Genomic DNA, 27197 nt, shown 5'->3' on the forward strand with positions numbered 1-27197 from the left:
AATATGGCTGCCGTCGCATCATCCAGGTGGATGCTGCACATTGGTGGTGGTTGAGGAGATTCCCCCTTTCCATGTAAAAGCGCTTTGAGTACCCAGGCAGAAAAGTGCTATATAAATGTAAAAATGTAATGAATTGGGTCTATAAATATATTTTTTTAATACAATTATTTTCTTTCTTTCTGATTGGTTATGCTGGCATTTCGGATGCTACCCAGAGATTTGATTAGTTGCGTTGCGAGAGTTTGCGGTCCACAGTCAAGTCCGGAACACAGAAGGGCATATTGAAAGCGCTATTTTTATATCAAATATGAAATCACTATTTACAACTTCTCATTAACAAAATAATGATGTGAGCAAAACTCCCACATTTACTCTCTAAATGTGTATCACTTTTTATATACTGCAGTAAAAAGTTAAAAAGTTGTTTACTCCGCAGGTTCACAGAGTGCCAAAAGCAAAACTGATAGCAGATATCTTTGATAGTTTAGGTCTATTGACTATTTAGAAATCAGGTGTTGGAGGGCAGCTGGGGACAGTAAGGAAATAAGTACCTAGTTCAAACATCACTCCCACCAATCAGGTCAGCTGGAAGCATCTGTGGGGGAGGAGTTATACTGGGAGAAGACAGCGACAGAGAATGGAAAAGAAAGAGACAGAGGAGGGGAGATGAAAAAAGGAATGAGAAAGGAAAGACAATATAGAGGAGACAGGTGTTATTAGCAGCCAAAACCTACTACATAAAAATGAAGCATTAAACTTCTGTTTTCTAGCTTAACCTCGAAAAGGCTCAAGATTGTGCAAAACAACAAGAAATTAAAGATTACTTTATGGATTTATGGGAATATTTCGTCAGGTAGTTTATCCAAGCAGATTGATTTCTGAAAATAAAAAAAAACAAGAGCAAATATATTTCACACCCGTGAGTGAGGCCTGATGTTGAACTAAAGACAGCCTGGAGAGGTGGAAAAAATCTGAACCACACAAACATTTATTCAACTGAGGTGAAGAGGGTTTCTAATATCAATCTTGAACTTCAAAATAGAAACCTTAAACCCAGAGATCACCATCTCACCGGGACACAATTATTACCAAAAACAAACCCTGTAAGTGTTTTATACTACGACACGATAAGAGATTTTAAAGACAAGTTGCTTGAAAGATTCCTTATGACTGATAATTATTATTGTCCAGAGAGCTACAGCGACTGTTTTCCCCACAATGTCTGGTGACAGTGCAGTTCTGTCTGTTCCCTGTGTGTAATGAAGTCATGTGCTGCCACACTGGCGATTAGCGTCTGAATCACACACTTCAATTTGGTCACCCTAAATGATCTCATAATTACAGCTTTCTAAACCTAGACACTTAAAAACTACATATTTATAGACAAAACATACACAGAGCTCAATTCTGCAAGCCACCACCAGCCATAATGTCAAAACATCTGCCAGGCAGACAGGCACATGGTCAGTTGTGAAGGCCACTGAGAGAGATGTGGAGAACATGACATTGAAAATGACATTTTAAGGAAGCACCGTAGGGCCATAAATCTAAATATTTTGTTTTAAGTGACCAAATTATAGTAAATCATGGTACCATATCTGAAATTGTATATTACTGGGAACATTTTATAAACTATAAAATAGCTAAATAAAACCATGCACAGAAAAGACCTACTGCACTGTGACAATGCAAAGATGCAGGTTTTGACAGTCCTAAATGGGTAGTTGACATATAAACTGTAAACGTGTCCTATGGTGTGACAGCAAAAATGTAGAAAAACTGTTAATATATCCTTTTATATTATTAATATTTATATTTAGCACTTAAGGGTAGGGTTGGGAATAGAAAATCAATTCCAATTCAGAATCGAAAGGTTTGGAATCGGATCGGAATCGAAAAGAATAGGAATCGGTAGGGATGTCGCGATTAACCGACGATGAATATCACGTGATTTATGCACAGCTTTTGAGTGAAGTACGGGAAAATGCTGCTGCATCCGAAAGACAGAGGGCGCTCTCCTGTCGAAACTCCAAATACGCGCTGCAGAAGAAGACCATAACGCGCTCTAGAATCTAGGAAATGCCTATGGACATCTTTTTATCACGGTTACTCAAGCCTCATCAGGTATTTTAATGATAATAAAGTATATTTATAATGATCATGTTTGACGGGTGTTGCTTTTTCAAATGCACATTGTAAGCGACTCAAACTCGCACTGCTTTTAGATCGAGCAGCATTTCCTACTGATCCCAGCGCCGTGCTTCACGGACAAGCTACGCATTAAAAAAAATATCGACACATTGCATATCGCAGCCAGCTCGATTACAATAGGATTTAGTGGTATCGTGATAAATTATCGTACAGGCCTAGGAATCAGATACTTTAAATACAAATTTTAATTCCTCTTACCAATTCCTGTGTGCATATTTTTGGGAAATGTGCATGTTAACTTGTGATCTGCTGATATCTCAATAAAAGCCATTGGGAAGTTAACCAGAATTTTACTATAGTAACTGTCAAGTTTCCCATGAATTTTGTAGCTTCAATGTCTGCCCAAACTTGAAATAGGCTTCAATCAACTCTTGAGTGTCCAAGGAATAACTCAACGACAATCTTGCTCAACGATACAGATTTATTTGATCTCCCAGCCAACAACTATAGATGTTTAGCTTTAGCTGAATATAATTTATAGTCATTATTCTTTTACTCATTTCAACAACAAACAATATCATGAGAATAATTCAAGGTATATATTTACATAGCAGTTAATCAGAACCACTAAATCAGTTGAACATGAACATGCTGCACGTGCATGGCACATCAAATGCTAAACTGCTAACAAACAACTTACAATTCATACACAATCTTATGAACAGCCTGTGCAGTGACAAAATGAAATGAGTCTTTTCCTACCAGTTGCATCTCAAAGTTGATGGCTGCACCTATGTGGGTTTTAACTGATTCTATTAAATCAATCTCCCCATAAATTAACACTGATAAACATTTTCCAGATTTAGTTTAACAGTAGTTTAACCATAGTTTAACTATAGTATTTGCAGAAAGCACAGTAACCACGAATTAACCATAGTTTAATTATAGTAACTACAGTTTAACCATGATGTATTTAAACTATGGTAATACAAATAGTAAAAAATCTGACAAAACATGGTTGCTATGTGTATATGTACACAAAACAGTGCTCATAAATATATATATATATTTGCAAACCAGTCCATTAGCAGGCTAAATGACCATGCAGGTAGATTTCTAAGCGTTTTACTTCAATTGTGGAATCGAAACTGGGAATCGATAAGAATCGGAATCGATTAAGTGGAATCGGAATTGCTAAAATTCAAACGATACCCTACTTAAGTGAGATTTATCTTCATTGCTTTCTACATTTTTGTCACACCATAGGACACATGTATGGTTTATTTGTCAACTACCCAAATGTTACAAATCTCATGCTTACCTTAAAGAAATAGTTCACCTTCAAAATAAAAATTCTGTCATTATTTCAAACCTGTATGATTTCTGCAGAACACAAAAGAACCGAAAACTGTTGGCCCCCATTGACTTGGTTTTGTGTCCATAAAATAGAAGTCAATGGGGAGCAACAATTTTTGGTTACAAACATTTTTCAAAATATCTTCTTTTGTGTTTTGCAGAAGAAAGAAAAATCACACAGGTTTAAAATGACAACATAGTGAGTAAATAATGACAATTTTCTTTTTGAAGGTGAACTATTCCTTTAATATCAAAACTAAATGAATTAGATCCTCTAATGCAATATCTTATTATTTAAGTGTTTTTGACTAAATGAAATATAATGATTCAAATTACATTATACCTTGTTGTAATAAACATTCACCTCTCACCCAATTTGTCAATTTATATGAAGCCCCACAATGGGCTCATATCACATGTACACATGCCCACAGGAGATGATGGAAGACAGGAAGCGTGTGTGAATGACAGTTGTAATAAAGTGCCAAGTTCAGGTTCACTTTTGCTCTTTTTATGGTTTCTTTAAACTAGAAATCTGCAAACTCTTCAAGAGATAACTTCACCCCTAACAGAAAAGAGCTGACACTAACTGATGTGCTTCCTCAATGCAATCATAAAAGAGACAAATCAAAACTAGCGTTATTGCCATTTTACTTTACATCTTGTTCAGCAGAGCTGAAAATACAGCTGTCAAAACTTATGAGACACTGCGAGAAATTAATAGGAACAAAAAAAAACTTAAATTAATTCAATGTAATATGTCAAAAATAAAATCACTAACTTTAATATATAATATAAATTTCCCACATTTAGTTTAATGTCTATCATCTTTTCATAAACTGCAGTAAGAAGTTGTCATTTTCATGATCATATTCACAGATGTTTATGATCTGTGGAGTTCCGAAGTCTACTAAATAAAATAGGGATGCAAGATAAATTAATGTTTTTTTATGTTATCAGTATCGGCTGATAATACAATTTAGGCCGATAAATTATACCCGATAAATCTTAAAGAGGCGATGAATTAAAACCTCGATTTTAACCCGAGCGTTTGTTGTATAAGAGGGAATCGTATTCAAGCGAACATCCTGTAAGTGTCAGAACTGAAAACACCCTTGTTACTGAGATTACAACCGTTATTGACACCAGGCTCAGCGAACCCCAGGTCCTGGAATGCACCTATCTAAAGATAGGTTGAACACCGCCTCCACAGAAGAATATCAACGACTACATCTCTAGCCCCGCCCACCGGTTAGCGAATGACTTTAACCACACATAGTACACACTACCGCATTTGTGATGACTGACAAACTGGTAACCATAGTGACATATTTTTCTGCTAAAGATTCGTTTTGTCCATCAGTTTAAACTAAACTGCTGATATGCGCCGTGTTGCGTTTATGCTCGGAACGCTCCATCACACAGCGCTCTTTTGCTGTGTTGCCATGTTTGTTATTAATAAGCGCTTTTATGCTTGTCGTTTGGTCTTAGATCAAAAAGCCTCGGCACTAAGGTCTTAATAAATGGTCTGTTGCAGATTTAAAGAATTTTTGGTCTTATCAAATATATAAAGAATTTGCATTTTAAGGTTTGTTTTAGTCTTGTCCTTATTTTCTTTCACTGTTATTTTTATTTAGAGCGACCAAGCAACAAACATGCAACATTGTGCAGCGCCTGGTCGTGGAAGAACACAGAATTCCTTCAGATTCTGATATTAGGAATGCGTGGTTGAAGTTTATTTTTAAGTACGTTCCTGCTCACGTGGGTGAAACATTGAGCATTTGTTTGCGTCATTTCACCGTGGATTCCTTTGTGAACAAGGCGCTGGATTTGCAGAAAGACTAAAATGAAAAAGCAGTGCTGTGCAGTCAATATTGGATCCAAAAGGAATGGCGCAGCAATCTTATGTGAGTAAAACATATGTACTATGCGTCACTATTTCTTTGTTAGAGATCGCTTGATATGTCCTGATAATGTGTAACCTAACGTTATGCGTCTAACCAAATTCACAGAAGGCTCCAACTAAGTTTACTACGCAAACTGCTATCCAATCATAGCAGTGGGCGTTTACTCTTCAATGCGGCACGCCCATTTAAACAGAGCGTTTGTCGAGACGGCCTCAAAACCTGGGTAGAAAATAGCCTATTATTGATTGATTTTGACGTTTTCGAATGTAAAAACCACGAGGACGTCATAAGTAGACCTCAGACAACAGTATAAAATAATAAAAACGGCCAGTTCAGGACACCTTTAAATCATCTCCTCTGGTTAAACTACTTCATCTGCACACTGCTTGCAGTTAAAATACAGTACAGTACTGTCTTTCTGTCGTGATCATTCACTTACTGCTATTATCAAAACATTGCTGATGTAGGTACAGTATATAGATAGGAACAAAAGCATATTGTTTGAATCAGACTGCTGTCTGAATGCTTTCTATCTTGAGACCTGTTAGACATGTGGCTATTAAGAACATTTTTCTGGAAGAATATCTATAATTTGTTTATTAAATATACCAGAAAAGTTTGAAGGTTAAAGAATCGTTAACTAGTGTAAAGTGGGCTTGGTACATGATTTTCAGGGGGAAAAGAGAACTAATGGTTACCTTGTTTTCTGAAGTGAATGTTTTCAAATACGCAGTTGTCCACTTTTTGCCTTTTGTTTCAGTCTTAGGGAATTTTATATTAATATTTAGATACTGTATATTGGCCAATATATCGGTTATCAACTTCCAATGTTAAAGAATGATAGGTTATCGGCCAAAATGTACATATCGGTGCAACCCTAAAATAAAATATGGACATCATTAATTACACTCATGATGATGTGTTTAAAAAGACATTTTACAGGAAGAGGCGTATATAAATGTAACAGAGTGGTATGTATTTACACAAAAAAAATATTTATTGCAGGACACAACGTACCATGTGCTTGAAATGTTACATCACTGTTGCCTTTTGTGTTTAGACATTGACTGGTTGTCACAACAGTGACAGTTTGAAGGGGAAACAAACGCAGGACTGATCTTAAAACATTGGCTGGAAATCTTATCTATCATCATCCTTAGATGAACCCGTATCCCTAAACTATCTCTCCAAAACCCCAAACCCAGCATACACAAACTTCCTCTTTAAAACTGCTCAAATCATTCTGAACAGTGACTCATCACTCAAGCTAGATTCTTGCCTTCCTGCTAGGAGACTGACCTTTCACAACACATTCTTCCTTAATACCAAATTCACACAAATATGCGGTTTAATTAGCCCCCTCCATGGTAAACTGAGTTTAGTGACAATACAGTAGCACTGCAGGGTCCCGGCATCACAGGACCACTGCACCACCACAAGGGGCTTTAATTAATCACAGCTCACCTCCGCGGGGGGGGGGGCGCAGGGCAAACCATTGAATATCTGTACATCTCAATGAAGGATGAATTAGATGAACACAACCATGGCATCTCTGTGCATCAGTTCATCACAACAGTGACCCCATGGAAAGAGGCTTTGATCAGGTGGGATACTCTGAAGACCCTCTGTCAGCAGATGAGTGAGACTTTGAATGCTGAGCCTCACATTCACTTTAAAACTCCTAAATCAGAACTTTAAAGATGTAGCCAAGTCCGATTCATTCATTTATTCATTCATTCATCAATAACTGTCAATGTAGAAATGTTATACTCTAATATAAGATCAGATATCAAACCATAACAGATCTAGTATAATCAAAATAGTGTAATTTGAATGTGCTTTATTAAAGACAAAATGCACATTCGGTGTAAGAAGGGCACCATCAAGGTTGTTTTGTATACCTGATTTGGGAATCTGAATTAATTTGGTTAACCAACATGAAAGTGAATGTTAAAGCAAAATTGTTGGAAAGGGCCTCACCTTAAGGGAAAGCGTTCTCAAAATACTAGTGGTGCAACGGATCACAAAACTCATTTTACAGATTTTGGGTCACGGATCGGATTATTTTTCGGATCGGCTAATGTAAATGCTCATCATAGTTTATTATTATATATATTATTATAATAATAACTTGTGAAAGTACCCTGGCGATATCAACAGATTAATTTAACAGATTAACATTATTATGTATATTCTAGGCTATGTCATACGTATGCATGCATACAAAAATGACAACATGTATAACAAATAAATATGATATAAACGTTCAATCAGAGTAAACGGCTGTTAACTGGATCTCTAGCGATCAGATTATAAATGTGACGGGTGTTATGAAGTGGCGATAATGAAGTATCTCGAATGACTTTCTCTCATTCTCTTGAGTGCGCGGCGCGTCAAAATTGCTGAAGTGGTGCGCGTTTGCGCACGAATCGCGTCATTTGCGTTTTGACTCTTAAAGAGTCCTTAAAGAGACTTAAAGAGTACATAACTAGGGATTTTTACAAGTTTTACAAATTTACAAGTTTATGTACATAGAAGGTGTAAAAACACTATTATTTCGTAATAATAGGCAGTTATTCTTACCTTGCTTCTTGACTGACTCTCAAATGAGTCGTTGTGCGATTCATCTGTCTAATCCCCTCCTTTCCGCTAGCCTAGTCTGATGTGATTAGTCAGATGGTCTAGTCTGCTGTGATTGGTCTACCGCGAATGAGGCTCACGAGCTACAGGGTTTGGGGGAGAAGAGTGACGTTTTCGCGGGCAGTCCTAGCAAAACGTAGGCGGGGACTAAATGTAGTGACGTAAATCCGCCACGGTTCGGACTAGGGACGACTCGTTTGTGTGATTCAGAGTCGACTCCCTTTTTTCCAAGCCAATAACTTTGTTATTCATTCACCTTCGGATTTACAACTTGGCAGACTGCTTACTTTCAAACACGGCAACATTACACACTGCATGAAATGTAATTTACATGATCTCATGTTATGTACTCTAAGATATAGTCTTCGCGAGAATGCGCTTTAATATTGTACTCGTCCAGATAATGGAGAGAGCGAGAGCGCGAGCGTGCTAAAACAATCAGAAGAATAAATTTAACAGATAATCCACAGGTCACATGCGTTCCAAATCGTAGAGCACGGATCACGGATCATCCGTGATCCGTTTCACCACTACAAAATACAGATATAAAAACATTTTATTATATATAATTATAAATTACTTTTAATGACAAAGATAGTTTGTAGTAAAAGTTAAAATTCAACAAATGTAAAGTGTCTTGAAAACAGTGGACAGAAAGAATGACATCAGTCCACAATGACATACAGTGGCTTGCAAAAGTATTCATCCCCCTTCATTTTATTCACATTTTGTTATGCTGCTGCCTTATCTTAAACTACTTTAAATGATTATTTTTTTACATTAATCTACACTCCATGCACAATAATGACAAAACAAAAAACTGATTTTTGACAGCTTTGCAAATTTATTAAAAATCAAAAACAAAAATAAGTACATTGCATAAGTATTCATACCCTTAACTCAGAAAATGGTTAAAGCGCCTTTACAGACTCAAATCTTTTTGGGTATGATGTGAAAAGCTTTACACATCTGCATTTGGCAATTTTCTGCCATTCTTCTGCTCAGATCCTCTCAAACTCTGTCAGGTTGGATGGAGATCATCAGTAGACAGACATTTTCAGGTTTCTACAGAGATGTTCAGTTGGGTTCAAGCACTAGCTGGGCCACTCAAGGACATAGACAGAGTTGTCCATAAGCCACTCTTGCATTGTTTTAGTTGTGTGCTTAGGATCATTGTCATGTTGGAGAATGAACCTTCTGCCCTGTCCGAGGTTCTGAATGTTCTGGGCTAGGTTTTCATGATCATTATCTCCGTATTTTGTGTACAGTCCCTGAAGCTGAAAAACACCCCCACATCATGATGCTGTTTCCACTACACTTTACTGTTAAGACGGTATTGTACAGGTGTTGAGCAGTGCTTGTTTTTCTCCAGACATGATGCATGAATCTGAGATTCATCAGACCAGAATATCTTGTTTCTGACAGTTTGAAAGATTCTTTGAAGTACGTTTTTGCATATTTCAAGTTTCCATGTGTCTTCACTGAGCAAAGGTTTGAGTCTGGCCACTAAGCCATAAAGCCCAGATTGGTGGAGTGTTGCAGTGATGTTTGTCCTTCTGTAAGTTTCTCCCATCTCCATATATGATCATGGAGCTCAACCAGAGTAATCATCAGCTTCTTGGTCACCGCTCTAACCAAGACCCTTCTCCATCGATGGCTCAGTTTGGACAGGAGGTCAGCTCAAGTAAGAGATCTGGTGGTTCCAAACCTCTTTCATTGAGGATAAATGGAGGCTACATGCTTCTGTGAACCTTCAATACAGCAGATTTTTTTCAGAAGTCTTCCCCAGATCTGTGCCTTGATACAATCCTGTCTCAAAGCTCTACTGGCAGTTCTTTTGACCTCATGTCTTGGTTTTTACTTTGATATGCATTTTCAGCTGTTGCACCCTTTATAGAGAGGTATGTGCCGCTCCAAATCATACTTATTCAATTGAATTTGGCACCGAGTGGAGTTAACCTAAGTGTATAAACATCAACAAGCAAAACTAATGCTTCTGAGCTAAATTTCAAGTGTCCCAGAAAAGGGTGTGAATACTTATGCAATGTACTTATTTTTGTTTTTTATTTTTAATAAATTTGCAAAGCTGTCAAAAATCAGTTTATGTTTTGTCATTATTGTGCATGGAGTGTAGATTAATGTAAAAAAAATCATTTAAAGTAGTTTAAGATAAGGCAGCAGCATAACAAAATGTGAATAAAATGAAGGGGGTTGAACACTTTTAACAACTAAATCTTACTTTGCGAGTGACAAGAGAAAACAGCCAACAAAAGAAATAAAAAGAAGCAAGACCTCAAAACCTCTTGTGCTTGCTGTTTTATCTGTAAAGCATCAAAGGCTGACAGGGGATGTTTTGTGACCATTAGACTGCTGTGTTGTTAATGTGGTTTGGTCAGTTGGTTCCAACGTTTTAATTATACTGTTCTTCCTTGACTTATGGTGCGAGAAATCAATAAAGGTTATGTAAACACTACTAGACAAGTTCTGACTGATGAGTCAAGACTTCTGCTGACAAATGCTGATTTAAAGAGGAAGATCATCTGATTTAATAATGGAAAGTAACATTTATTAATGTTACTTTACAGTATTGTTTTTTTAAATAATTAACATATCTAATATTTTGATTAATTCAAACTGTGACATGAAATATTTCTGCACATCATTAAAAATAGCATTCTCTTCACTTTCTCATATATCAAGTCAAAACAAAACCAACAATAACTGATTTGTTTAAGCAAAGCATTCCACTCAGAACATCCGTCTGCTACCGACAGCCTGTGCTATAAACTAAAGCCTCCAGATTTGAGGACAAAACAAGAATCCGCAGACACAGAAATCAGATTTGCTTCAGTACACAATGACTCTTTGTCTAAACAGTTCATTCAACTCTGAATGTCTTTGAGCTTGCGTACTAAATTCTTTTTTTGTTTACAAAAGATTACTGGCAGGACTCAAACTCTGAGGTTGCATACTATTAATAAGACATTGGTTCTGCTGTACTGTAAATATGAATAACTCACAATGTGATTCAAACTAGTAGGGATGTAACGATTCACCGTGAGCCAGTTGAAAATCGGTTGTAATGAGCAACGATTCAATTCGGTTGAGGCTTGAACTGAATTGCGATACATTTTTTGAACAGCAGGGGCCGCTATTTTCACTGAAAATCTAAACGTGGATGCTGATATTTCTTAAATGCAAAAAAATCCAAGAAAAGCACATACAGTATTAGTTTGTTTATATTAAAGAGACTTTTTCTATTATTAATTTGTTATAAAATTGCAGTTTAGTTTTGTTATTTGAAATAAAACATTATTTTATCATACAAAGAAACGTGAAGCATTTAAGAAATAATGCAAGGGAAGTTGTTCATTTCTAATTTGTTTCAACTCATTTTTTCAAAATAAATCGTGAGTAAATCGTGACTAAATCGCATCGTGAGATCAGAATCGTGACTCGCATCGCATCGTGAGCTGAGTGAATCGTTACATCCCTACAAACTAGTGAATTAGATTATGGTGTAATTATTAAATGTGTGATTTAAGTAGATGCTTTTCAAAAGAAAGTATCTCTCTGACGAGCAAGCAACATGGACAACAAGTTAATATTAAATTTATCCAACGCAAAGTACTTCAAGGAAAGTAAGCTGATGTTAACAATCTTGCTTAATTGCACATTGGTGAACTATTAAAGTCATAGCTCACCACAAAATAAAAAAAATTGTCATCATTTTTTAACCCTCATGTCATTTTATACATGTTTGACTTCTGTCTTTTGCAGAAGACAAAAGATGATATTTTGAAATGTTTTTAATTTTGTTAACTTGCACCCATTGGCTTGCACTGGTTTTGTGTCCATACAATAGAAGTGAATGGGTGCCAGCGCTGTTCGGTTACCAAATTTCCTCAAAATATCTTCTTTTATGTTCTGTGAAAAAAAGAAAGACCTAGAAAACGGGGTGAGTAAATGTTGAATTTAGGTGAATTATCACTTTAAATATAGCTCATTATGAATCTGATTCTACAAAACTGAGTTTTACTAATGACTGCAGTGTCAACAAAATGAACTGCTATGTTCAAAACAAGTAAAAACTCTTTTAATGGCTATGCTGCATTACACTGAGTCATTGGTGGTGTCAGACATCGGTGAGGTTGGCATGAATTGACAAAATCAAGCAGGAACGCTCGCATCATCTTCCCCACATGCCTAGTTAGCCAATTCTCACAACATCCATCACTAATACCGACAACAATCTTGAAGAGAGAGACTTCAAAAGCCTCCATTTATTTAGTCTTAGATAAAAGGAAACTTGTCTATGTGGGTATCTCTACTGGTAATGTGTTGGGTTCTGTTGGTGGGATGTTATCTTGGGTGAATGGGAACCAACAGGATACCATTAAATCCTACTGGAATAAGGTGTAAAACACAGTAAAGAACAAATTGTGTAACAGTTTTGGGTTGGTATTGGATCAATAACCAGCTACATAATAAGCTAACCTGATTTACACTTATAAATACACTGTAAAGCTTAAAGCGATAGTTCACCCAAAAATGAAAATTCAGTCATCATTTACTCACCCTCAGGTTGTTCTACTAACACAAAAGAAGATATTTGGAAGAATGTCCGTAACCAAACAGATCCATCCTACCCCCATTTACTGCCATAGTAGGGAAAATAAATACTATGGGAGTCAATGGGGGGTGAGATCTCCATGGTTACTGACATTCTTTCAAATATCTTCCTTTGTGTGTAGCAGATCAACGAAATTTATGCAAGTTTGTAACAATCGGAGGGTGAGCAAATTAGCATTTTTTCTTTAAAACCAATTCTTGTGTCGAAACAAGCAAAAAGCAAGTGATATAGAGCATCGTCGGCCACGTGCACCGTCGCTGTCAGTTCCTTTACGATGAGAAAGTAGTACATCTCTGAGAAGACGACCTGATAACACGTGTTCCAAAAGAGGCCGTATTTCTTATTAAATTTCACCAGTAGTGACGATCACTATTCATACATCAAAATGGTGACCCTTATTCGTTAAAAAAAGTCACAAATGATGGTGTTACAGCACTTCTCTATTACAACCGGTAATCAGCATTCATTGGTCAGACCTCGAATATGTATCGCATCTCTTGAACTGGAATCTTGGAGTGCCGATAGGATGCGGATGAGACATTTTGTAGTAGGCTACTCGGTCAAATATTACGACTAATATATTGTAACAATATACACTTGGAACGAAATGTACAGCACGTGCCTAATAAAATACAATCGGTCGCTATAGCTTACCGTTCCAGGAAGAAAAGACGTCCTTCTTTTCTGTAATTTCCCCTTTTGATTTGTCTCGGTGTACCTGATAGCAGCGTCCTTCTTACTACTGCTGAAAGTCAACAAAGGACCAGCGACTTTCCCCGATCAACGAGGATGAATGAGTTGCTTGCTTTCGACCAGACAGGGGTATATAAGATGAGCAGAAGGCAAATGTCGGGTTTTTTTAGCTGTTATATAGCCCAGACATGGAGAGAGACACGGGGCATTTCAACGCATGCTCATAACAAACTCTGACGTCACTACGCGCTTAAATCACTCCCTTACGTTGACGCTCGGCCAATGGGATTGTTCAGAAGCGAATACGCAACACTCCAGTCATCTCTTGTACCTGACCGGTGGTTCCATTAGCCCGCTCGCAACCTCCTTCACACGCCCCCATTGTTCCCTCAGGAATGTTGTATATTTATGTAATTATTAACAAAATAAGAAAAACAAAATGAAAAAGTCATCTTATATCTCACTAGACTCTCTTTTCCTCCAGCGCGTCCTGTTTAACTGTAAAAATGGCGCGTCTCATCGCGCTCTTCGGCGCAACCTAGCGGTCTACAGCGCGTACAGCATCATTACTTAATCGACCTTCACAGCCACCACCTCATTATGAAATAGGACAAATTATTTCACATATTTAACACTGTTTTACATTGGTCATTGCATAAATACACATCTGTATTGGAAATTGGATCTGAGGTGATCTGTACTTTTCACATAATTAAATATGAAACATAGAGAAAGCATCATATTTTTTATAGGCTATAAAAGCCATAGGCTATTGTGATCACAAGAAAAGTCTTGGAATGTTTTACCCAATTTTAATAAAATTGTAGTGTTAAAATACCCTTTGCAATAGCTAAGCAAACATAGAATTCCATGTCAAATCACCACTAAATTATTTTCACTTCAATTTCACCACCACCAAACAGGAGTAGCCTAACTGAAAACGAAACATATACATTTGAAATAATAAACCTCAAAAATAGTTGTGTATTATTGTCAAATTGTACTTAAAATAACAGAGAACAGGTAGGAAACCTCATTTCTGCTTATCAGAGAGTCAGTAAAAGTAATGTAAAAAATATGCTCTGTTGTGCAATAATTATTTTGTTGCATTTAGGTTTTTATTTAGTCATAAACAACCCACATCACCAGTAAATCTCAATTAATTTCTGAGCTTAAGTAACAGCTTTCATTACCCTCTACCGCCCCCTGATGGTGAATGAATGAAGGATGCAAGATGTTTAGTAATATTTCATAAATCGTCCTTTTCGTCCTTGTTTGATATATTTTATATGGTCTGTTTTCAATAAATAATTAATGGAGTTTATTTATAGCACATATGGTGTATTGTTATTGTTGTAGAAGGTTAGGTTTAGACTCTGCAAACATATTTAGGGGATATAAAATATCATGTTATACTATAGAAATGTATGTTTTCTTCTATTTAGAAAGCAAGGTAAACACTTCAATAACAGTTTGACCTGAATATGTTTTCGTGTTTAGTAGAAGCTGCATGTTGCAGCATTTTAAATATAAACATAATTGGTGATGGAGCAACAAAACAATACTTGTCTTATTCAAAATGTGTGTGATGGCCAGATATGACCATACTATAGGCTATCGTGGATGGTTTTGATCCAGTGTAATGCCTATTTGTTGTTTATGCTAGATGTGAGCTTGTGTGTGTATCATCCCTAACATCTGCAACTGAGGCTATATATGGCGTATGTCAATAAATGTATTGTATTTCTGCTCAGAATAAATGTACAAGTGATGTTACTTCTGGAAATAGCAGCAGGTGAGAGATGGCCTATTCGCTGATGAGATTCTTAGCTTTCAGGGTAGGTAAACTAAACCAAATAAGAGATTTTTGTCTGCTCTGTCATCTTGGTTGTTTATGACCTTAATCAGAAGATCAGTTGTGCTAATTGATGGATGTAGGTTAGTAGGTTTATGGGCTTCACACAGAACTGAAACGTGTTCACCCATATTTTCTTCATTTAAAATTTCATGTATATGTGAAGTGGAAAATAAGAAAAAAGAGGAGAAGAGAAGAGAAAGAAGGAAAGGAAAATGGGAGAGGTGAGGGTGTGAAGTAATGAGACTATATTCCATTGTCAGACACCCAAACAAACATAACAGCATCATCTCGGGATGAATCATCAGAATATGCTTAGGCTTACATAAACTGTCAGGGTTCCGGGTGGAAGACCCCAGATGCAGGCAAGCAGTGAAGGGGTTAACAGAATACGTTTATTAAAATAATCAAAACAAAACAAAAACCCACGGTGGGGCAAAACAGTACAAAACCGGATAACCAACAGGACGAAGACTAACTGACACTAAACTAAAAAATAAACAACACTAGAAACAAACTTGACTGAACACTTACTACAGGACAAGGGATACACAGCAAAACAGGAACACAGCGAACATAGAGCACGTAATCGAAGACACCATAAACAGGTAAGAACAACAAACATAGCACATACTCGATACAATCCACAAGCACAGGACAAAGAAACAAGAGGTTATATATAGGCAAGACAAATGAGGGATAATTAACACAGGGCAGGTGTGGGTAATAAACACTCAGGGAAAGATAACAAGGAAATGAGAGGGGCGGGGTCAATGACGAGACACTGGAGAGAACGTGTATTATTGTCAAAAGGACAATAATATGTTTCTCTCCACACATAACCAAAGGCTTTGTCATGGCTCTGCTACAGGACCAAGAAAAACATGACTAAATGAAGCAGAGCCATGACATAAACACTGACCATAAATAAAACACACATTCATGTTCTTCAAAATCTTGTGCAAGATGAATTGTGTGATGAGCTGCAAAACTGTTCACAAGACTCTTACAAAAAAAGGTTAAATTCGTGCAACATTAGTAAAAATGACTTCTCGCTTCTAAAATGTGTTTGTTTAAGGGTTAATTTTCCGCATACGTCAGCATTTAATATCACCCAGGATGACCCTCGTTTTTACATGCACAGTTATAAAAGAATGATCATAACCTGAATTTACATGATTTTTACATGATCAAATACAGACATAATGCAAGCTCTTATTTAACCAAAAGATAATAAAATGTAGAGGAGACTTTATTTTTATTAACTTAAAATTTCAAATGTTTAATTTTTTTTTATTTTACAAGCATTAAAGGGGTTTTAAATGAGGACATGCCATATGTCACCAAAGGAAGTGGGCACACACACACACACGCACACATTAACAGAAACTCAGCTTTCATCAAGAGTAGTGCATTTTTTATTCATTTGATCTACAATAAATTGTATCTGCTCCAACCAAATAAACACAGAATAAATAAATAAGGGCTTTTACGATTGCTACTAAAACGGCAACTAAACCAAAAAAAGACTTTTATTCACCTGTATAATTTTGTTTCTTCCTCTGTGGGTGGGTCATACAATACTGAAATTGCCCAGCATTCTTAATTGAAGTGAAAATGATACAAAAAGGATGTCATGTTCGCACAAATTTACAACAACTGCTCATCACTGTATTCCTGAGAATACAATGATCATGGAAGAGTAAGTTGATTTCTAACCATGCGTCCTTTACTTCACAAAATAATGAAATATAACTTTTACGGGCATAACTAATAAAATATAAAGCTAAACCAAGCCTCTCATATATTTATCTCAGCTACATACAGTATAAAAATCAAAATCCACATTATTTATTTAAATGATAAAATTGGTAAAACACATTATTAACTTGGGCATTTCAAGTTCACGCCCAAACCCGGCATTCCACTTGACACACTCCTTGACAAATAAATACATTCCCGAAAATAAAACACACAACCAGTCCGATTTAAAGCAGACTAAAATGCTTATATTTTAAATATATACCTTTTATATACCTCATTGCTGTGCAAGAATCAAATGTGACCAAACAAATCATCCTGGTCCCACTGATATGTGCAATACAAGTTTGAGCAGAACTTAAAAACACTGGTACACTAGTTCACTTCACACATACAGCTTCTTTAGCTTGCTTAGTCTTTTGTGGGACCTACTGGCTTACAAGGAAGAAAATGTACAACTCTGTCAGTCTCCATGCAAGAAATCACTAATATCTCACATATTTGGACAGGCATGCTTCAGTTTTTTTTTCTGTTATCATCACATTTATTTTGTTAATTTGAGTGTAGTCTCTGGCATCTCGCTATTCATTGTCATGTGCTTCAAATTGTCATCAGTGCTAAAGGATCCATTCGGTCCATTAAATTCCACAGTTACCATACTTCCCTTTTAGAACTATGTTATTTGGAAGGTTGAGATTGAGTCATTTCCTTTATTCATAAGGCAGAAGAAAGCAGTCCAGGGTAGACATGGTTTTGAGGACTCCATTGGAATCCATCAACCAGAAATACAAAACTTGACCTTGCAACTTCATTTCCTCATTTTGATCGAAAAGTTCCACCAAACATTTGCCAGTATTTGATGACAGGAAGATCCCAGCCATTCAGTCTTTCTTTTTAAAAGTAGTCCCGCTGTGAAGAAAAATCGGTGAGCCCATACTGCAGTAGGCTACGTGGTCTATAAGATTCTATGGAGTGCAGCAGGCAGGAGAATAGTGCTAACGAACAAGACAGAGTGACTACTGTGCTAGTTTGGTATATAGACAGTGATTTGGGACATCAGGTTTCTTTTTTAGCTTAGATTCACCCACAATCTATATCACATTTTCAAAGAGCTGCATGGAGTTCATGATGTTTTCGTCCTGGAATGCAAGAGATAAGAAACCAGAATGAGTATTTTGAATAAACTGCATTAATAGGTTAGTCTGTCCCAAAGTTCTCACGTCTCATTATATTCAATCTCAGTATTGATGTCCCATTACTAATGTCAGGCAATTCCCAAAGGTTTATGACGCAGTGAAAAATATTTCTTCACCGAAAGCTACATGGTTTCAGAACAGGGGTTCTCAACCTTTTTGACTCCAAGACCTCCCATTATACTCAATGATATTCAAAGGCCTGCTCCCAAAATTTCTATCAAATAAAATATTTTAGAGCTTGTCATTATTTAATAAAAATTGCCAAATAATAAGACATATCTTGGTTTTAAGTTTTTTAAATGTATTTTAGTAATCATTAGGGTTTACAAAGGGCTTTTCACACTTGAACTCATTAACCCCGGGTTATTCTTAACCCCAGGTAAACAGAATCCTGGGTTATATACCCTGCTTATAATTTACCAGGGGTTAAGAGATAACCCTGGGTTTTCATAACCTGATGTTTCACACTGTACATCACTAAACCCTGGGTTATACTGTATATACATATTTGCAGTATCAACAGTCATGATTGGATAAATACTGCAGCGTCAAACTGACTGAATAAAAATAGTGCGTGGTCCCTTTTAATCAGTGATCACCAACCCGTCGATCGCGATCGACTGGTCGATCTTTGAGACGTTACCTGTCGATCCCCGTAGGTAGGCTGATAGAATAATGAATAGACAAATATATTGTGCCTGCAAGTTCAGTTTTGCAAGCGCATCTCTCTTTCTCTTCATTCAACGGTTGTATGTTTTTAAAGGAGTCATATTGCACGGCTAAAATGAATATTATTGTTTGTTTTAGATGTAATGCAATGTGTATACACCATTTAAAGTTTAAAAAACGCTGTATTTTCCACATACCGTGCATGTTTGTATCTCCTCTTTGCCCCGCCTCTCTGAAACGCGCTGATTTTTTACAAAGCTCATGGCTCTGAAAAGCGAGGTGTGCTATGATTTGCCAGTTCACCAGTGCATAGTGATTGGTCAAATACTGCAAGCATTTCACGGAAATGTAACGCCTCTTACCATATTCGGAACATCAGGTTCCAAAGCAATTGTACTGACAGACGATACAATGAGATTTACAATTACGCCCACCTTAACTATGTGTAGATTTGGGTGGTCTTAGTCAAATCATGTTACGAAGTTACGTAGATTCGCCAGGGTGTGGTTACACGAGGCGTTTCAGGCAAGTCTGGTTGAGCATTCGCTTTTAGATAGAATGCATCTTTTGTTCCCACACTTTCATTTGTGCAATTTTACGTGTCTAATATATGCATGGGCAACTTACAACACACCAAAGACACAGAAAAACACGTACTTCCGCCATATGACCCTTTTAAGTTCTGCATGAATCTTTTCATGGCTGTGTAAATAATTATTCCCTGCGTGAGTTTTTAATGCAAACGTTATCATTAATCACATTTCAGTGTGATGCGCGACTTCGCGTGATCGCTCTTCAGTGTTTCTAATGTCGGTGATCACACGCAAAATGACTTGCGCATGCAGTGGCGTAACTGTCATTTGGGGAAGGTCACTTGACTGTTATGGTGCATTACACTTAAAAACAGTTTGTTCATATTACATAAAACTGTCACTTGTTCGTTAGTGTACGCGTTTTTGTGCTTTTGACACTGGATGCTCAAGCACGCATTTCATACTGTCCGCGTATCTGGAGTCGCCGCTCTCTGTCTTCACCGAATATAACTTAGGAGTGTGAGCAACGGTGAGAAAGCGTGCATCCTGCATTTCCAGGAGTTAGATGTCAATGGCCCCTAAACAAAACACACCTTCCGCAAGCATTTCTTAATTTCTTACAAAAAGTGGCGGGGACATGTCCCACCCGCCAATTACGCCTATGCGCGCAAGTATTTTAATGTTGAGCTTCTGAAAGACAACATCAGTCTCTTCACAAAGTTGTAATTGTGAATGATCCGCGGGTCTGTCATTGATAGTAAACTGCACAGTTTTCAGTACTATTTTATGCGGTAGATGACGTCCCTGCTGATATCCTATTTATGTTTTCAATATGATAGCCCATTCCATACATTGTCAGACCTTTAGGTATTTTGTGAAACAGATAGTTATTACCAAGACATTATTAGAGGGGTAAAAGTAAATAGATAAATGATTTAAAATGAATGATTGACGGTGTTGTTATTATAAGGGCCTATTTATAAAATGTCCATCTATATATACTGTATTTACTTAATAAAAGTAAACCATATAAATGCATCATAAATAACAAATCTTTATACAGTAAATACCTAAATAATTAGGGTTTTGTTAAACTGATTCTTAACCGCAATTTAAAGTCAAGCTGTCATGTGTGAATTAAAGTCCTTGAACTGGTGTTTGAATTGGTGTTTTTCACCTCATTTTGGCACACTGAAAGTGGCAACTCTACATGTTGCAGAGTTTACTTAGTTGCATCTGAAAATTGGAACAAAGAATTTCAGGTAATTCAAATAGACCCACAATTATAGGCTAAATAAAAGGCCTCAAGCTGGAGGTTCAATCTGGGATGTTTTTATTTTCAACTTTTTGAGTGGTAGATCTTGCTTTTCAACAATTCCGAGGTCGGGGATCATGGGCTCAAAAAGGTTGGTGACCACTGCTTTAAATAATCATCACTGTTTGATCTCTGTCCGTGCTGCAGGACTTTGTGATCTGTCTGTCAATACCTGTGTCTGTGACTGTACACAGCTTGTGAAACGAGGTAAGTGCTGTTCAGTTTTTGATTGGGTGTCCGTTGATAAGCGTCTGGTCGTATTATTCTACCCCCGCTTCATTTCACACTGCACACGTTTGGCCCTGCAATGCGGGGTTGACCCTGCAAAAGCAGTGCTAACCCTGCTTCGGAGCGGGGTTTCATAACCCTGGGTAAAATGCGGGGATAACCCCGCTTCAAAATTACAAGTGTTAAACATTTGTTTAACCGGGGTTAAAAGCAGGGTTTAAAGTGAAGATAACCCGGGGTTAAGTGCAGTGTGAAAAGCCCTTTGTGAAACATTTGTTTACCCGGGGTTAAAAGTGGGGTTTAGAATGAAGATAACCCTGGGTTATTCTTAACCCCAAGTAAACAGAATCCTGGGTTATCTGTTTCACACTGCTCATAATTTACCAGGGGTTAAGAGATAACCCTGGGAATTAATAACCTGATTCACACTGTACATCACTAAACCCTGGGTTAACATTCTTATTTGCATATTTGCGGTGTCAACAGTCATGATTGGATAAATATTGCAGCGTCAAACTGACTGAATAAAAATAGTGCATGGTCTCTTTAAATAACCGAATACCTTGTTGTTCCGCATCCGGGAAAAGATGACGCCTCGCAAATCCTTTTTGGCTGTTTTAAGCCTTCTAAGACATTACTTACTCAAATAAATAAAAAACTCAAACGATTGTTTACACACCCCACAGAGTTTCTGTGCACAACTTGTGAAACAAGGTAAGCGCTGTTCAGTTTTTGATTGGGTGTACGTTGCTAAGCGTCTGGTCGTATCATTCTAGCCCCGCTTCGTTTCACACTTCACACGTTGGCACCGAAATGCGGAGTGCTAACCCTGCTTCGGGGCAGGGTTTCATAACACCGAGTAAAATGCGGGGATAACCCCCCTTCAAAATTACAAGTGTGAAACGTTCGTTTACCTGGGGTTAAAACCGGGGTTTACAATGAAGATAACCCGGGGTTAAGTGCAGTGTGAAAAGGCCTAATGTCACAGAAAAACATTTTTGGCTGTATGGTTCCATTAATAACCTTTAAAGGAGTCATATGACACGGCTAAAATGAATATTATCGTTTGTTTTAGATGTAGTGCAATGTCTATACACGATTACAGGTTCAAAAACGCTGTATTTTCCACATACCGTGCATGTCTGTATCTCCTCTTTGCCCCGCCTTTCTGCACAGATTTTAACAAAGCTCATCGCTCTGAAAAGCGAGGCATGCTATGATTGGCCAGTTAACCAGTGCGTAGTGATTGGTCGAATACTGCAAGCGTGTGACGGAAATGTAACGCCTCTTATCATATTTGGAACATCAGGTTCCAAAGCAATTGTACTGACAGGTACACCCACTTTACTTGTGTATACATTTGGGCGGTCTTAGTCAAATCATACCACGAACTGACGTAGATTTGTGGGGGTGTGGTTACATGAGGCGTTTCAGGCAGGTCTGGGTGAGCATTCACTTTTAGATAGAATGCATCTTTTGTTACGACACTTCAATTTTTGCAATTTTACGTATCTAATATAAGCATGGGCAACTTACACAGACATGGGCAAGTTGCATGCAACTTACAAGTTATGGGCAACTTACCAAAGACACAGAAAAACAGGTATTCGCGCCATATGACCCCTTTAATATCAGAAGAACATTTCTGTTTCACAAAATGTTCTTTGTAAAGTAAAAGGGTTCTTTGGACTATTAAAAAAAATTCAAGTCCCCATTATATAAAAAGCACTCTGGAAATTTAAAGTCCAGTTTCCATTCTATTTTATTTTTATTTCCCTTTAATTGATTAGAATACGCTCTTTGAATCAAAGCCAACATAAACTTACTTTCTGACAGGTCTCAATGAACTCCTCAATAGTGACCACACCATCGCGATTCCTGTCCATTTTCTATAAGAGAATGAAAAAGTGCTAATGAGCTGAAATTTGTGACAATTTGTGAATCATCGCTGTCCTTCTGAAACCTAGAGTGTCCAAATTCACAGTTTTTCAGGAAATCAAAAACAAAACACTGCACTTTTTAAATGATTACATACTGTTTTGTTATAACTATAACAAGCACTTTTTAATACTTTTTATTGGTTAGATATATATTGGTTAGACAAACATAAAGAGTGACTAATAATAATGATTAATAGTAAATAATAAAACATAAATATATGGCGATACAAGGTTTGAGAAGGACAGCAGCGATATGTTTTCCGTGTCCATGTGTGAACTGCATCCTACTGGTACCTGGAAGAATTTCTCCACGTGTTCAGATGGGGCCTCATCTCTCACACTGGGGTAGGTGTACCTGCCCATCATGTCGTAGATTGACTTCATGATTAATAGCATCTCCTACAACACACAGACACAAATCCATTTGGTCAAAAGTACCAGTGATCATCAAAACAAAAAGATTAAGCAAGCACCTCCTTAGTGATGTATCCATCTTTGTTGATGTCGTAAAGGTTGAAAGCCCAGTTGAGCTTTTCAGTGACAGATCCTCTCAGTAGCACTGACAGACCGATCACAAAGTCCTGCAGCACGGACAGAGATCAGACAGTGATGAAAAGGAACAACTGAAGGGTGATATTAAAAACAACTGAGAGGAAAGAAATTCTCACCTCAAAGCGAATCGCGCCATTTCTGTCAAGGTCAAATGCGTTGAACAGGAAATGGGCGTATGTGGTTGCATCTGAGGGAATGATAAAAAGAAGGAAAGCATGGTGGTAAGCATCCTAAAATTAGTTCCTGATGGAGGATATGGACAACATTGAGGGATTATGTGTATTATGGAATCTGCTGTACCCCCTTGAGGAAAGAACTGAGAGTAGATGGTCTTGAAAGTTTCTTCATCGACCAAACCGCTTGGGCACTCCTGAAATGGAAAGACAGGGATATCTAATTAAACATCTAATTAAACAGATAATAGACTAATTCTCTCTGTGCCACATCAGCAGCTGGTGAAGATTTAAATAAGTGCATTGTGCTACTTTGCTTTGAGGAGAAAACTCTGCCCTATATACTGTAGTACATAGTACATACTTGTAGAAATGTAAACTTTTCATGTCATTGTTAAATACCAAAATTTTGCCTTGAGGTGAAGGATTTGAAATATTACAAATCGTAGCCTGTTTAGACCACAGGTGTGTATACGGTACATAGATGCTACTTTCAACCCCTCCAGACACGTATACGCCATTTTAGGCTGGTCCACATTTCCATTCCGTCATCACTCACAGTAAAAATCAATGAGTTTTCCAAGATGCTACAATTTTAAGCAGCCTCTCATTGTAAAAAAATGTTATGTTACCTAACACACAACATAAACTTTCAAGTTCAGATGAATTTAGTTAAGTAAGTGTGGCGAGGAAGGCGGGACGGGAGCCGTGGGGCAGGGCCGGTGGCGTGAGTGATAATGGAAATCAGCTGTGCGTGCGCCGGTCCCGCATCGCCTACGGAGGAGATTGGGAGCGTAAACGGAGGAATCGACGGGACTGCCGACGAGAGAGGACCGGGCCCGGACATATGTTAAGTTTTGTTTATGTGTTTTTGTGTTTATGTTTGTGTGGCCGGCAGTTGTCCGTGAGGGGCTGCCGGCCTACTTTTACTTCCGTATTATTGTTTGTTTATATTTGATTAAAGTTTAGTGTTAAATGTTCGCCGGTTCCCGCCTCCTTTCTTCCTTTTATTGAACCCCGTTACAGTAAGCCCTAGTAAGATTACTTTATATGTATATGTTCAAAGTATAGTAATATCTATGTACTAGTAGTATACTTGTAAGCAAGGCCGGACTTACCATTGGCCTTGACTGGGCTCCAGCCCAGGGGCCCCGCCCTTCAGGGGGCCCGCCTGCTGTCGTTAATTTGATTTGTTTAGTTATATGCCAGTCATTTTATTTTTCATTTAAACTTTGTGCATTGGCCTACCAATGTTCAATAGCACTGCCTTATGTAAGGAACGATGTCGTTTAATTGGCTAATCGTTCCGTCAGTCATGTTGGCGTTTCCTGATTGGTCATATGTGGATTCTATCCGTTACGTTTACCGCAGTTGAAACCTGTCTGCTCATTAAGACGCTTGTTCTAATGGCTGACAAGCGCAATCGCAGTGCCGCGCTTAAAGAAAACCAAAAACTGAGAGACAAGAACGCGAAAGAACAGCATTTAGGAAATAATGATTCTTTACACCCATGGCACCACACCTTGATCTTTAGGCAGAGAATCCACAGCATACCTGTCACCATCTCCCGCCAGGCCGCCACCCTCCGGTTTTATTTCAGTTATTTCTCCTTTGAAACTCGCGGACCGACGTGGCTGGCGCCCGCCTTTGGTAGGCGAAGTTGAACGGTAGCCGAAGTAGAGTAGAGAGGATTCACATCCCCGCGAAAAACTTTCTCTTATTACACCGCTATATGATTCCACTCCGCGTTTTCCATTTGACGCTCGCGCCTCACAGTCTGTGTCCGCTCACTGAAGACGACAGATTGTTTCATCGACAGGTAGATGCAGTAGAGTCTACTAGCTGTTGTTGTTGTTACACTTTCTTTGCTTTTACAAAAAACGTGTTATGAAAAGTGTTGTGTTCTGCAGACATCTCTGAATAAAAACAGGTAATATAGAGTTTATTTCTAATATTTCCCGTTCTGTGGCCATAAGCGGTTCTTGTAAATAATACGCAAACACTGTTAAATCCATCCATGTAAATAAAAAATGAAAACATTCTGCTAACTAATAAACAAAGTTAAAACAACCGAACTACGGGACGCGTGAAGGGACAAACTGCGTTTAGATAGTTATTTCATTTCTGACGTTGAGATCTCTGGCAAAATGTAAATGCTAAATTAAGATGATACCTTGCAGATATACCATTCATGGATTCATGGCCTGTGAGCTGCATTAAACTGTCTCTTAGATTTACATTTAAGAATTTGACATTAAAATGATGTTATGTTAGTCATAAAGTAATTAAAACGATTTATAACAGAGGGGTGCCCTATTTGCCCTGCACAACCTCAGTTAACTAGACTTTACAAAACTATGGACCCATCTCATTATTATGAAACTATTTAAGCCATAATAAGACGTTTCATCTCATTATATGAATACAATTTTAATGTGCATTTCAAACTCATAGATCTGTCATATGCTTTACTGATGGAATTGCAATAGAATACTAATATATTTTTAACACTTTACACCGTTGCATTTGTTAACATTAGTTAAGCATTAGATTACATGTCTGCATTTGTTAATCTTTATTTTCAGTATTTACTAATATTTTTAAAAACATGCACCTGAACTAACATGAACAATTGTATTTGGCATTAACTAACAATAAACAAGATTAATAAATGCTGACAACTGTATTGCTCATTGTTGGTTTCATGTTAATGCAGGTGTTCTCAAATTTTAGATCCAAGACGTATAATCTCTCAACATCCTCGAGAAATACAGGGAGAACACACACATTTGTTCCTTTTTAGTAGTTTTCTTATTATGGATCAATAAATTTAATTTTAAAATACATAATGGTAGGGCTGTATGATTATGTCAAAAACTATACAATATCAAGGGGACTAATAATGTTGATTATTAATGTTGATTGGATTTTACATTTAAGTATGTTTGAAACTTCCTACACGCTATAAACGCACCACTTGTGGCTCCCACTGTCAAAACAAGCATTATAAACGTGTAAACCAATGAACACGTGTTATTGTTAGTCATTGGAGAGAAAAAACATTTACTAATGCTAACAAACACATGATTTTAAATAGTACGGGGGCCCCGAAAACAACTCAAGCCCAGGGGCCCCCACCCTCCTAAGTCCGGCCCTGCTTGTAAGTGTACTATTTCAATATTACTACTGTACTTTGGACTAAATTGGCCAAGTAAACCAACTAAACTGGCTCATAAAGGTATACTTTATGTATACTTTACGTATTATATATTCTATTATATATTATATAATATTACATAATATTCTATTATGTATTATATATAGTATATTCTACTATATACTACCCTGTACAATGTCTCTTATATGTTATTATCCCCCATTTTCTGTAAAATAGTCTTTATTTTATATATGCACAATTTAGAATCTTTTAGACTGTAAATCGTATTATATTGTATTGTCATTGTGTTGAATGTCTGTACTAGAAGCTTCCAACACCAAAGAAAATTCCTTGTGTGTGCAAGCACACTTGGCAGTAAAGCTCTTCTGATTCTGATTACAGTAAACTTTGACTACAAGACTAGTTTTTCTGTAACTA

The 27197-nt window shown here is 37.3% G+C and overlaps 2 protein-coding genes across 5 annotated transcripts in view; both read right to left on the bottom strand.

The window, feature by feature from the left end:
• The window catches only part of slc23a2 (solute carrier family 23 member 2), a 34185-nt gene extending 20567 nt beyond the window's left edge, over positions 1-13618 (bottom strand). Inside the window, exon 1 of the mRNA XM_057356072.1 lies at positions 13342-13618. The gene's annotated coding sequence lies outside the window, so the exon portion shown is untranslated. The remainder of the gene's footprint in view (positions 1-13341) is intronic.
• A 3019-nt stretch (positions 13619-16637) lies between these two features.
• kcnip3a (Kv channel interacting protein 3a, calsenilin) overlaps positions 16638-27197 on the bottom strand; it is a 62305-nt gene continuing 51745 nt past the window's right edge. For all 4 annotated transcript variants that reach the window (XM_057356673.1, XM_057356672.1, XM_057356675.1 and 1 more), the window contains 6 exons: positions 23730-23799; positions 23546-23616; positions 23351-23458; positions 23172-23276; positions 22764-22826; positions 16638-18135 (listed from right to left, as the gene is read on the bottom strand). In XM_057356673.1, coding sequence (XP_057212656.1) covers positions 18088-18135; positions 22764-22826; positions 23172-23276; positions 23351-23458; positions 23546-23616; positions 23730-23799 — 465 coding nt within the window. In that variant the 3' untranslated portion in view covers positions 16638-18087. The remainder of the gene's footprint in view (positions 18136-22763; positions 22827-23171; positions 23277-23350; positions 23459-23545; positions 23617-23729; positions 23800-27197) is intronic.

The sequence above is a fragment of the Triplophysa rosa genome, linkage group LG17 (assembly GCF_024868665.1).
Source record: "Triplophysa rosa linkage group LG17, Trosa_1v2, whole genome shotgun sequence".
Lineage (NCBI taxonomy): Eukaryota > Metazoa > Chordata > Actinopteri > Cypriniformes > Nemacheilidae > Triplophysa > Triplophysa rosa.